The sequence below is a fragment of the Sinocyclocheilus anshuiensis genome, unplaced genomic scaffold (assembly GCF_001515605.1).
Source record: "Sinocyclocheilus anshuiensis isolate Anshui unplaced genomic scaffold, SAMN03320099.WGS_v1.1 scaffold536, whole genome shotgun sequence".
NCBI classification, from domain to species: domain Eukaryota; kingdom Metazoa; phylum Chordata; class Actinopteri; order Cypriniformes; family Cyprinidae; genus Sinocyclocheilus; species Sinocyclocheilus anshuiensis.
This window is the reverse complement of record NW_015557179.1, coordinates 2,934,802-2,946,815: the sequence shown is the minus strand read 5'-3', so window position 1 is coordinate 2,946,815 and position 12,014 is coordinate 2,934,802. Positions and strand designations below refer to the sequence as shown.

Sequence of the window (12,014 nt, the reverse complement as noted above, 5' to 3'; positions counted from 1 at the left end):
TTTTTTTTTTTTTCTTTTCTCATTTGCAGGCTGACCAGTTGACAGAAGAGCAGATTGCCGGTAAGACATCCCCCTCCCGTCCATTGGCACATGGCCGGTGGTGTGGATTCCCATGGTTAATCCACTCTCTGTGGATTTATCTTATTTCCTTTTATGGCGAGCCTTGAGACTCTGTCGGGACACATTCCCCAAATGAATGGACAGGTTGTTGCGGTGGGAAGTGTGTGGCACCAGTGTTTAAGACAAAGTGAATGAGTAATTGCCAGGGCTAGTTGTAATTTTCGATGAACACACCCTCTTCTCTGTTGGAGAGAGTTAGTAACTGCAGGCGCAGAGGAACAAGGGTGTGTCCCCTGTTGGACTGAACATCTCGATGGCTTTGACATGAAGCTACCGTTTCACCAGCCGCTGGTTGAGGCATTTATGGCCTGATATTGCAGGTTCTAGTATCGTGATGGACTTGTAGCGGTTCTATGGGTAGCACATGATGTTCTTGCTGTCATTATAACGGATTTCCAGGGTGTTTTGGCTTATTTAGGTAACTTTTTAGTGGCCAGGTGATTTTTATTTTTTATTTATTTTTTTTGTGTGCATTTGTGAATGCACTTTTCTCTTTATATCTAATGTACGCTAGAATTGTGCTTGTATATGACAACAGAAAAATTTCTTTAATTTTAGATGACTTGGGGGTTCATGTTTCTGGTGTTACGTGCAAAGGCCATCCTGCATGTTTAATCTGAACACTTTGGTAGAAAATGGATGTGAAACCCTCTCACTTTCAGGATACACGGTGTTTGTTTTTTGACTTATGTTTTAATCGTGGTTGTGCGATTACAGTTGAGAACCTCAAACAGAAACGCTGTGAAACCATTTAGGTCATTGTGGTCGGTCACCATAGCGACAGTGAGGTCATGGTGGTTTATCCATCAAGACCTAGTCACTGAAGTGTGTTTCCCTGGAGAACGTGTGAGGTCACGGCAGTGTTTCCATACTGCTCTGAAGTGTAGATCCTATATCAGCTCAATAAGGTCACAGCATTGGATCTCCATATGGTTTAGTGGATCTCCATAGGAACAGAGTGAGGTCACAGTGCTAGATCTCCATAGAAACCGGGCCTCGGAGTTGATGGTTTGCATAGAAGCAGGGTAAGGTTTCGTTTGCGTGGGGACAGTCCGTTGTAGCAGCCAGTGGCATTTTACATAGAGACATAAGTGTTTTTTTTTTCTCTGTCTCCATTCTAGTTATTCAAGACTTTTCTAGTTTGGGTGTCACACATGTTCTTCATGTGTGTGCCTTGTGTAATAAACTGATAATTACAGACTGTTGTAGCAATGCAGGCGCATATGCAGTTTTTTTTTTTTTTTTTTTTGTCGTGTCATGTTCTTTGAGTATTGGCAAACTGCTGTTTAAAGTATGCACAACTTTGTTGTCGTTCTTGGTGGTTGTGTCTCTGACCCTAAATTTTAAAGTCAACCTGAAACTTGGTTTACAACCTGTTTTACTTTCAAAATTAGACCTTTTTCTGAGTGCAGCATGAAATTCAGGGAATGCAAATAAGTCAGGATGTTGTTATCCATTAGGAACTGGTTTGATTGTGAAAGTGGCCAGTTATTTACTGGAATGAAGCATGATGGCTTTATGATGTCAGCCAAAAGGCAAAAAAATGTTCTTTAGAATAACAGGTGCTGATGAATCGTTCATTAAGACCAGGAACATTTGTTAGTATAAATAAGGTCACTATGTTTCATGTTGACTTTAAATGCTCTATGGCTTCAAGCTTCTTTTGCCTTAATATCTGAAAGAGCTTGTTTTGGAAGTGAATGTGTAAAGAAGGGCATCCCTTCTTTGGAACTGGCCCCACTGGTTCCTCTGTGTGTCTTTTGTGTTCAGTGTTCGTTTATCTTTGAGAGATTCTGTTAATACAAGGTCCCGTTTCATTTATCTGTCACCCTTTGCAGAATTCAAAGAGGCTTTCTCACTGTTTGACAAGGATGGTGATGGCACCATCACAACCAAAGAGCTGGGCACTGTCATGCGCTCGCTCGGACAGAATCCAACAGAGGCGGAGCTGCAAGACATGATCAATGAAGTGGATGCAGATGGTAAGGAGGATGCATGCGGTCATCGACACAAGTGTTGAATGTTAAAAGTTGGGGTTCGTCTGAATACTTCTGCTCTCTGCATAGGAAATGGGACGATAGACTTCCCAGAGTTCCTGACCATGATGGCGAGGAAGATGAAGGACACAGACAGCGAGGAGGAGATCAGAGAAGCATTCCGTGTCTTTGATAAGGTAAAGCTTGTCCCGTTCCAGAATAAGACACTAGTGCCACACAAAGTCACGTGCAGTCGCTGACCTGGATATCCTGTGCTGTAGGATGGCAATGGTTACATCAGCGCAGCTGAATTGCGTCACGTCATGACAAACCTCGGAGAGAAGTTGACCGACGAAGAAGTCGATGAGATGATCAGAGAAGCAGACATTGACGGAGACGGACAGGTTAACTACGAAGGTGAGTTTATTGTGGAGTTGATTTTTAACTTGTTGGTTATTACACCATGTCCTCAATAAAAGTGAGAATGCACAATCACAGCTTATCAGAACGTGGTTTGTTTAATTGGGATTTTTGGGCCAATAAGATTCCACTGTGGGTGAGGCTCAACGCCACAAAATAACCAAGTGACCAGCAAAATAACATTTGTTGCAGTTGTGGCTGGTTAGGACACAGTGTCAGGGTGCAACTTTACTTCATGTATGAAATCTTGACATCTTTCGGAAACGGACTAACACGTTCTCTGTCTCCACAGAATTTGTACAGATGATGACGGCGAAATGAAGGCCTTGTACAGATCCTCTCTCTTCTATAAGTAATTTGCCTTTTTTCTGTTTAATTTATCTGTAAAACGTTAAGTCCCTTTCCTCCTCTCGGCTGTCCAAAGGAACTGCATGTAAACTGCATAGGATCTTCAGTCCTCAAGTCCCCTTTCTTTTGCTGTCATCGTGTTTTTGGAGTGGCGGTGCGGTTACACGATCAGGTGCTTGTTGCCGTGAAGAGGGGGTTGTGACATGCAAAAAAAACACAGGTCACGTCTGTCTGCCCCCCTCATGCGTAGCAAGAGTGGAGACCTGCCTGTTGGTTGTCTCTTGGCAGCGACGTTGGCATGGCAACAATGTAGAGGAGTAACTCTGCATGGACTATGGACAAAGTATATAATATATATATATATATATATATGAAATTTCTCAGCATTGCACTACTGCAAAAAAAAAAAAGAAAATGACACGGGTGTATCTACAAGATACTCGTACATAAACTCTTTTTGTATCTGCTGTTCTATACCAAGAACTTGTTTGAATCTTACAATGCTTTTTACTGTTTTATTCACTTATTCACACTAGTTTTCTTTCTTTACTTTTTTTTTTTTTTAAGCCGCTTAATGGCATTGTTATGCCTCAGATAGTCCATTCCAAGTTGTATATTTGTTTTCCAATAAAATTTACTATTTACCCATGCTGAAAAGTTTCTTTGTTAGCCCTCTAATTAAAAACTCTTATGTTAATAATTATGCATCCCAGAGCTGATCTTAGTGGTTTGAAACTGCTAACTAACTTAATTAACTGAGATGTTTACAATATTTATTGTAATAGTTGAAATGATTCATTTGTAAATCACTATTCAATGCGTCTCTGAGTCAGCTGGACAAATGATTGTGTACTCACGGGATAGGATTGGGGCGAGGCCTCCATGTCAAAAAAGCTCATTAAAATACTCTTGAATGACAATTGTTGTAAAAGTCGTTTTTCGACTGAGTTTAAATATGTGCTATTCAGAAGTTTAGCTATGTTTGTCAGGGTTGTTGTTTTTATTTATGTTTGGAGAATTTATGCTGTACTAAGACCTAGTATTACATAATATTAGACGCCTATAAAGAAACATGCATGCGTCAATCAACATTAGGTATAAAGACTTTTCTAGACTAACCACTAAAGGAGCTTTTTGGGCAATCCGGAACAAAAGTATGAGGATGTTAAACCGATTTATTTCTTCTTTTTTTCATGAGCTCATTATAATAGCAGTAAGTCGTGAAGCGTGGCTTGGTTATTCATGCTATGTGAGTGTTGAAGTGCACTGGTACAGGAGACGGCTCTGACAAACCGTAAACACTGGGCCCTTCAGTTGCTTGTTGGAAGCATGTGTTCCTGTTCGCCTAGCAACAGAGCAGAACATTCTGCCCTAAACTCCCAGAGAAAGCTGCCTTCTCTGCTGTTATTCATGTGTGACAAACCCTTACAAATGCATGCGTCATACGCCTCTTGCATACAACGATTATATAAATAATAAAACTATTTTATATGGTTTCAGCAACCTAGATTTGATAGATCCCGTTCAAAGTTTAGGTGATTTATTGGAGCTGTTTAACTCCGCTGTTTAATTTGAGTCTTTATGAGAAATTGAATCAGACATGTATACATAGCCTACAGTATGAGTAAAATTATTGTAGATAGCAGTTTAGATTGAAATTTAGGAGATTAGATGAGATAATTTGATAAAAGTTTTTTTTTTTTTTTTTACAGTATATCAAACAAAATCAGTAAATGTAACTAATGAATAAGAGAGCAAACGCATAGCAGAAATTTGTGTCTCCATTATTCTTGATTAATAGTTAAATAGTAGGAGTATCTAAGCAACGCTTCTTGTCGTTGAGGTGTCTGTTACAGAAGACAAAGAGGAACGACAGAAGTATGACCACAGGAAGAGAGAACACATTACCCAAAGGAAAATGTATAGATGGGGTAAGTTTTCACATTTACTGCGGTGGAAGAAAGACAATAGATTTCTCTATAGTGCAGGGATCTTCAGTCCTGCAGAGTTTAAGGGGTTTAGCTCCAACGCTGATCAAACACACCTTCTAGTAATTTTCTAGCAATCCTGAAGACCTTGATTAACTTGTTCAGGTGTGTTTGATCTGGGTTGGTTCAATGTCCACTTACAAATGTATATATATTTATAATATATGCATTCATTTGACAAACGTTTTTTTATTTCAAATAAATGTTGTTCTTGTAAACTTAAATTAATCAAGTTATTCTGAACAAAAGTTTTTTTTATTTTATTTATTTTATTCTGAAACAGAAAGAAATGTACACTGACAGAAGTGGCTGGTGGAGAAACACTATTAAGGTAAGTGATATTTTACAAAAGATCCAACAAAAAGAAACATAACAAGAACGCTTGTTCTGAAACATTTATGGCAAACACAACATAAAGTGCATTTTTGGTGTAAGTGGCCTCTGTCTCAAAAATAAGACCTGTTTCACACCGCACACGAGAGCAGCTTGTATTTATTTTGGTTCTCATATTAACAGGTTACAGCTTTCACACTGCCTGCATAAGCAGCACTGCATAACCACAGCTGCAAGCAGAGCCTATTTTTTGTCCTGAAAAAAAAAAAAGCATTATAAACCTATATTATCAATACAATGATGTTTTCAGTCCAACAGTTTTTTGCGCTTCGGGCTCTGTTCCACGTAGGTTAATAGCCATTTGGATGTAAATGTGGATCTCCTATGTTACTAAAGAACAGTGTAGTAACTTTAGGAATCATGTAAGGTGTGAATCCGGCATGAAAGAGGTCTCCTCATTCTACCACCAGAACTATCCCATTCCTGGCAGTTACCACATTCGGGACTTCATAGAGGAGACAGAACTTAACCCTGTGCCTAGGACGTATGGCTTCAAAGGCCCCAAGCGAAACACCCTCATGTCGACTGTACATCGAGCGGACGTGCTATTGCCCGGGGCATATAACTTCACCGACTCAACCAATGAGGCGCTGCAGCGCCAGGCAACTTACTCTTTCAAAAGCTGTCCCAGACCTGACATCCACACTTTGGGCCTCAGGGATAAGGTCAGTGAGTCACCCAAATCAGTGATCCCCCTGCACTGTACCCTGACATCACCAGCATTTCAACACGTCACTTCTAAATCATGAATGTCAGTAATCATGTATGCCAGTATTTTTATTTTTATTTTTTATTTTTTTTGTGAGTGACATTTGTTGACACGGGGGGACTGGTCCCTCCAGAACCACCCCTGACGATGCAGTCCATTGATGAGTCCGTCTGGCCGCGGTACATTTAGCGTTTGGTTTATAGTCAGTTATTCACACAGAATGAATTGCAGTGAGCCAATGAATGCAGTGCAGTGGAGTGAAATGAGAGAAAAAAAAATATGCAGGCTCTTGAGACGCATTTCACAGACCAAATTGCAGTAAGCTGAACGCAGTTAACACAGAACACTTTTTTTTGCCATTTAAAAACAGTTTAAATGTGGCAAAGTGGTCAAAGAGACAGTCTAGCACAGACTGACATAAGAAAACAATTGGAACAGAAAAACATTATATAACCTGCTGTTGAACAGTACATTTTCCGGCCGGTAGGTTTGATTCAAAGTGATGAGGTAATAATACAACTGTTCAGAATCGGTTTCTATACTTTGTAACTTTGCCTAGTTTACAATGTGACCGAGTTTTAATTAATACAACTGAATGTAATCAAATAGTTCTTTTGTTGCACCCCTGACCCCAATCATTTCAAAGCATTAAATTGTTCCTCAAGGTGGCTACAACGTTCTGTCTTATATTCCATGACATGTTCGTATTGGTTTAGTGTAAACAGCAGTATGCTGACTTGACACTAAAAACAGAGGCAAAATATGTATCTGATCATCAGTGGCTGGAGCTCACACTGCGTATGTGAATGAGTGTGTCAAAACAATTGGTTGATGTAGTGTTTGTGTGTGTTTAACGCAGGATATTAACCTCTCACCCGGTCATTATGATGTTACAGAGAAGCCTGTCCCCAAATCACCCTGCAAGTGAGTAGCCCTTTCACACACATCTAGTCAGAGAACATCACACACTGCAGCGCGGCGATGTTCTTGGTTTCTTCCTTAATCTCAGGCAGTTCACAGAACAGCCCTCAGATGCTTTAGTGCAGGCCTCAACAGCAAGGATGGTCCATTGCATTTGCACTTGTCTCTCAAATACGTGCTCTATGGAAACTTAACATTTGGCTTTCTGTGATATACTTACCTGTTGGTGATTTAAAGACATGACAAATGTGAATTTATCAGCTTGGATCAACATAGATGAGATTTTGTTTGAATTTGTAAGAATAATCTACTTCATTTCCAGCCGTTTTTATTTTAATTTACCCCTTTATCGCTGGTTAAACTTAGAGGAACATTCAGATCCTAAAACTCCAGTTCAGTAATTATTTTAACTGTTGTGGACAATTAATCAATTGAACATCAAAGTATCTAGACAAAACATACAAAGTTTACTCCATTTAATTGTACTTAAAGGTGTCACAGTTATGGACTTGTGTGTGTGTGTGTGTGTGTGTGTGTGTGTTCCTGTTCTCCTGTCTTCGTTTTTCATTGACTTAGTTTTCCTTAGTTGCCCTGATTAGTTAATTCTGTTCACCTGTGTTGATTGATTAGCTCATTTGTCTCCGTTCCTTTAAGCCCTGTGTTCTCTTGCGTTCCGTTGTCCTGTATTGAGAATGTTTCATGTTGGTTGTGCTGTGGTTTCCCTGAGTTTCTCTAGCGTTTCTTCTGTGGGTTTATTAAAAGACTGTTATTCGTAGTTCTCCATTGTCGTGTGCTCCTTACAGCATCAACAACTGTAACAAAAGGTCTAAAGTAAGAAGTTAACACTTTTTTTCTTAGCTTTGGAAATTTACTGGTGTAATGAAGAAACAGTGGCGATTTCCCCATTAAATAAGAAGAAATGAGAGGATATATTATGTAATAATATATCCAGTGAAATATGTTAGCTCAAAATGCAACTGAAAGGAGTATGATTACTTCTTAAAAAATGCAATTGAGTAAAAGTAGAAGTATTCCGTTTCAATAGTACACAAGTTCCACAAAATAGTATGAAATTCAGTTACCCAAGTATGTCAAACCCTTCTGAATTATAGAAGGTCATATGGCAGGACAGTGCTAAAAGTGCTTTAAATTTCATGTCAACTATCCATTTTACCACAAATGAGAATAAAAATTAATTAATTAATTAAATGCATTATTTTTGTGGTGGGGCCAATAAGATATTATCAGAGCAAGTACAAATCTGAAGAACAGCCTTGAGGCCTGTAGTATTTCACCTGTGTCTGTTGACTCTTTCTACTCCTTCAGCCTGTCTGCACCATTTTATTGTCTTCTCTTATGACACTGGTCTCTTATTGCAGACATGTGATGTTCCGATCAGTGGTACAGAGGGTCAGCTTTCTCCCGGTAAGTGTCCGGTTTCAACATAAAAAATCTCAACCTAACCTATTATGTGTATATTAAATGCTTTGCCTTTTTTTAGCCGAGAATGTTTTTAAAAGCATCTAGATTCGAGTGAGTTTCACTGCTGTGTTGCACCTCATGCACCATGGCTTCAGTGGTGTGTTGGCTGGTTATTCGAGCTGTGCTGGCAGCTGTCTATTGTTGATGGAACAGTGAGGATGCTAAATCATCCTCTGGGTCTCATTAGAGCGAACATTAGGGCTTTGTGTGGCTGTAAGAGGGTGTCATTTCATGTAAGACAAGTGTTTTGTCAAAGGTTAAGTAGCTAAGAAACCTCAAGCTTATCCTTAAGATGACAGATCAACAGCAAACAGCCAAATTCTCTTATACTCATTGGCTGATCTTAAGGCTGGAATACACACAAGACTTCTTCTCAACAGATATTAAAACACTAGACGTCATACACTTGCCAACTTTGTAAATGGTTAGCCATCATACACTAAACTACTGAGGATCACACAGTGCCAGACTTTCAAGCTGTTTCGAACACAATAAACTCATGGAGAAACATCAGAATCAGAATCAGAAGAGCTTTATTACCAAGTATTGTTTGTCTGTTCCTGGCCTGGTTATACAAGATTTTATCCCCACTTCTGTAAGCATCCTCTTTGGCATGACGAAGCTGTTTGAGTTTCCCAGTAAACCACGGTTCATCATTATTAAATGATAAGAATGTCCTGGTAGGAATGCACATGTCTTCACAGAAACTGATATATGAAGTTACAGTCTCTGTGAGCTCGTCCAGATCGGTGGCTGCAGCTTCAAAAACACTCCAATCAGTGAGGTCGAAACAGGCTTGTAAATCACGCTCTGCTTCATTAGTCCATCTTTTAACAGTCCTTAAAACAGGTTTAGCTGATTTCAGTTTCTGCCTGTAGGTCGGTATAAGATGAACCAAACAGTGATCAGAGAGCCCCAAAGCTGCTCGTGGGACAGAGTGATATGCATCCTTTATTGCTGTGTAACAGTGATCCAATATATTGCTGTCTCTGGTGGGACACGTAATGTGCTGCTTGTATTTTGGCATACATGTGCTTTATTGTTAGGAGACGTGTGACAAATTAAAAATAATATTTGTTCTAAAAGCAGCTCAAAATATCAAGCATGTTTGATATCCTCCAACTGGATGGAATCACAGTCTGAAGCTAAAAGATCGTCTGTTTCTCTGAAAAGTCTGGTCCTTTTATAAACTATGCAATTTTCAGACAAAATCTGCAGACTGACTCTGATTTTCAGCAAATAGCATTGACTCCAAACTCCCAGACTGTTAATTCAGGAAAAATCAGGAAAAAAGTCAGGTATTGCAGTCTTTTTGAAATTGTAATTGTTATCCTCAGACATTGCTTCTTAAAAAAGAGAGTGCTGTTCATGTGATATCACAATAACACAATCGAGGATGATATTTATTTTTATACAACAGTTAAAAAGGGGTTATTATTGAGTAACTTACATTTTAGACACAAATCAGTTACTTGTTTTTTTTTGTTCCTCCAATAAAAATAGGTTCAAGCAAAGCCAAAGCATAATTAACCATTGTGTCCATGAATGAATCCTATTTGCACAAATTGGTGAATGATTCAATGACTCACTCATACTTCTTTCGATCATGGATGAGTCTTCATTTTTAGACAGTTGGTTAATTAAATAATTCAATGACTTATTCATAAATACAATCACCTGTTTTTTTCAGAATGAATCCTTGCTTAAATGAATTGGTTGAGTGAACGATTAAATGACTCATAAAATCAGTCACTTGCCGCCACCTACTGGTGTAGCGATGTAACAGAAAGAGTCACTGAAAAATCCAAACCAGTAATGCACAGAATGAGAGTCTGTCTGCAGCATACAAAAACAGACAGGTGGAGTGATACAAACAGTGAAACGTCCCAATGCTGTTGGACTGTAATATCGGGCTGTGTGCTAATCTCAGAACCCTCCGATAGTATTTCTTAGGAGATATAAAAATAGACACAAGTGAGACAGTTGTTGGCATAAAGTAAGCCTATAAAGCTATAAAATGAATGTAGATAGCATAGTTCAGGTAACTGGATGAGAATTGTGTGCTGATATTAAGATCTCTGCTACCCTGGCAAATTTGAGATATTTTCTCTAAAACTCAAGAGGGGACATTTGAGATTACCAGAGTATTTCTATCAGGGGAAAGGTGTAAGAATGATATTTTTCTTTCTTCTCCATTTAACCTCACTGATGTCTAGGAGAACCACTGAGATACTATAAAGACCTTATTTGTAATTTTTCATTCCTGGGTCATTTTGACTTTCACATATCCAACTTAAAGGCAGTTGTGAGTAACTGGTGTTGGGGGGTGATAAATCTGGCTATTCTGGACAGGACTCACACCCTTAATGAAATAATAGCTCAGAGCCTCTACAGACATGTGCAGTATGGCACTGCTATCCGCTCTTATCCAGGGGAATGTTGAGCTGGCTGGGCGTCCCATTGAAAAAGGGCGCAACGGCATGATGCCTCTAAAACCATCGGAAGTTGACCTCATGGGCAAGCAGGCAGAGGGAAGCAAGCTCCCCTGCGGCCAGCATTAACACCTCTGGCATGGTTCAACCCGTTACACACACACACACACACACCATAGCACAGGCCAGCTGGATCAAGGCCGCTGGTGGAATCAAATGGCATATAATGATAGCAGACCGTTTTTGTAGCACAGGCGTCTTCTCAACTATGCTTTTGAAAGCATTTAAAAAGCATATCAGTGTTTATTAATTAAAGCCCAACTTGATCATAAATAAATAGTTTGGCCCGTGGGACATGAAAGGAGAAGTTTAGCAGAATGTCCAAGCTGCTCTTTTCCATCCAATGGAGGTGGATGGTGATTTAATCTGATATGGTTCAAAAAGTTCCAGAAAAGGATCATGACACTTTTTGGGTGAAATACTCCATCAACTGGTTAATTAAATAAAATGTGAATTTCCCTTTTGTTGCATTTACTTCCACTGATGGATTTAGAAAGAGGGGCCAGCACCTGGACATTACAACCCAAGGCCAAGCACAGGCATTGCAGTCACTTCCTGCTTTAAGTCTACTGTACCACGGCTGTACAGTGTGCACTCGGTAAGCTCCATTTCTATGCCTCTTTTACATCAGCAAAACCAGTTTTAGGGTCAAAAATCACCACAGCCAGTGTATTGATTGTCATAAATGGGAAGGGCATACTGTACATGTTTTTGAGTGAAATAAAGCTAAAAGTCTCAAAACCTTGCCATTTTGCCTGTTTCTAACAGGGAACTCCAGGACCAGGTGTGTATGAGCCCACATGGCACAAAGGTCAGCGGCTTAGCACTGATGTCAAAGTGGACTGGGCCCATGACCTCCTTTTTCGCAACATACCATGAACTTCCTTTTGTCTTTGACCTATGTATTCATTTTAGTAAAATGTCCCATTCTTTTGTAAGTAAAGTGTTCCCAGGTGGCATGTGGCTGACCTGCAGTGTTGAAATAATGTCAGCTGTTGTTTTAACATTGAAAAAGTTCTGAATTATTTAAAAAAAAAAAGTTAAAGGGGTCATATGATGTTGCTAAAAATAACATTATTTTGTGTATTTGGTGTAATGAAATGTGTTTATGCGGTTTAAGGTTAAAAAAAAACATTATTTTCCACATACTGTACATTATTGTTTC

The 12,014-nt window shown here is 39.3% G+C and overlaps 2 protein-coding genes across 3 annotated transcripts in view; both read left to right on the top strand.

Moving 5' to 3' along the window:
* calm2a (calmodulin 2a (phosphorylase kinase, delta)) overlaps positions 1-3,513 on the top strand; it is a 4,732-nt gene extending 1,219 nt beyond the window's left edge. For both annotated transcript variants that reach the window (XM_016473892.1, XM_016473891.1), the window contains exons 2-6: positions 30-60; positions 1,959-2,102; positions 2,187-2,293; positions 2,378-2,513; positions 2,809-3,513. In XM_016473892.1, coding sequence (XP_016329378.1) covers positions 30-60; positions 1,959-2,102; positions 2,187-2,293; positions 2,378-2,513; positions 2,809-2,837 — 447 coding nt within the window. In that variant the 3' untranslated portion in view covers positions 2,838-3,513. The remainder of the gene's footprint in view (positions 1-29; positions 61-1,958; positions 2,103-2,186; positions 2,294-2,377; positions 2,514-2,808) is intronic.
* Positions 3,514-4,948: 1,435 nt separating this feature from the next.
* Positions 4,949-11,802, top strand: stpg4 (sperm-tail PG-rich repeat containing 4). The gene is made up of 7 exons (XM_016473890.1): positions 4,949-4,957; positions 5,136-5,183; positions 5,656-5,910; positions 6,814-6,878; positions 8,255-8,300; positions 11,343-11,447; positions 11,618-11,802. The coding sequence occupies exons 2-7, from the start codon at positions 5,142-5,144 to the stop codon at positions 11,726-11,728; spliced, it is 624 nt and encodes a 207-aa protein (XP_016329376.1). The 5' UTR covers positions 4,949-4,957; positions 5,136-5,141; the 3' UTR covers positions 11,729-11,802.
* Positions 11,803-12,014: the final 212 nt, after the last annotated feature.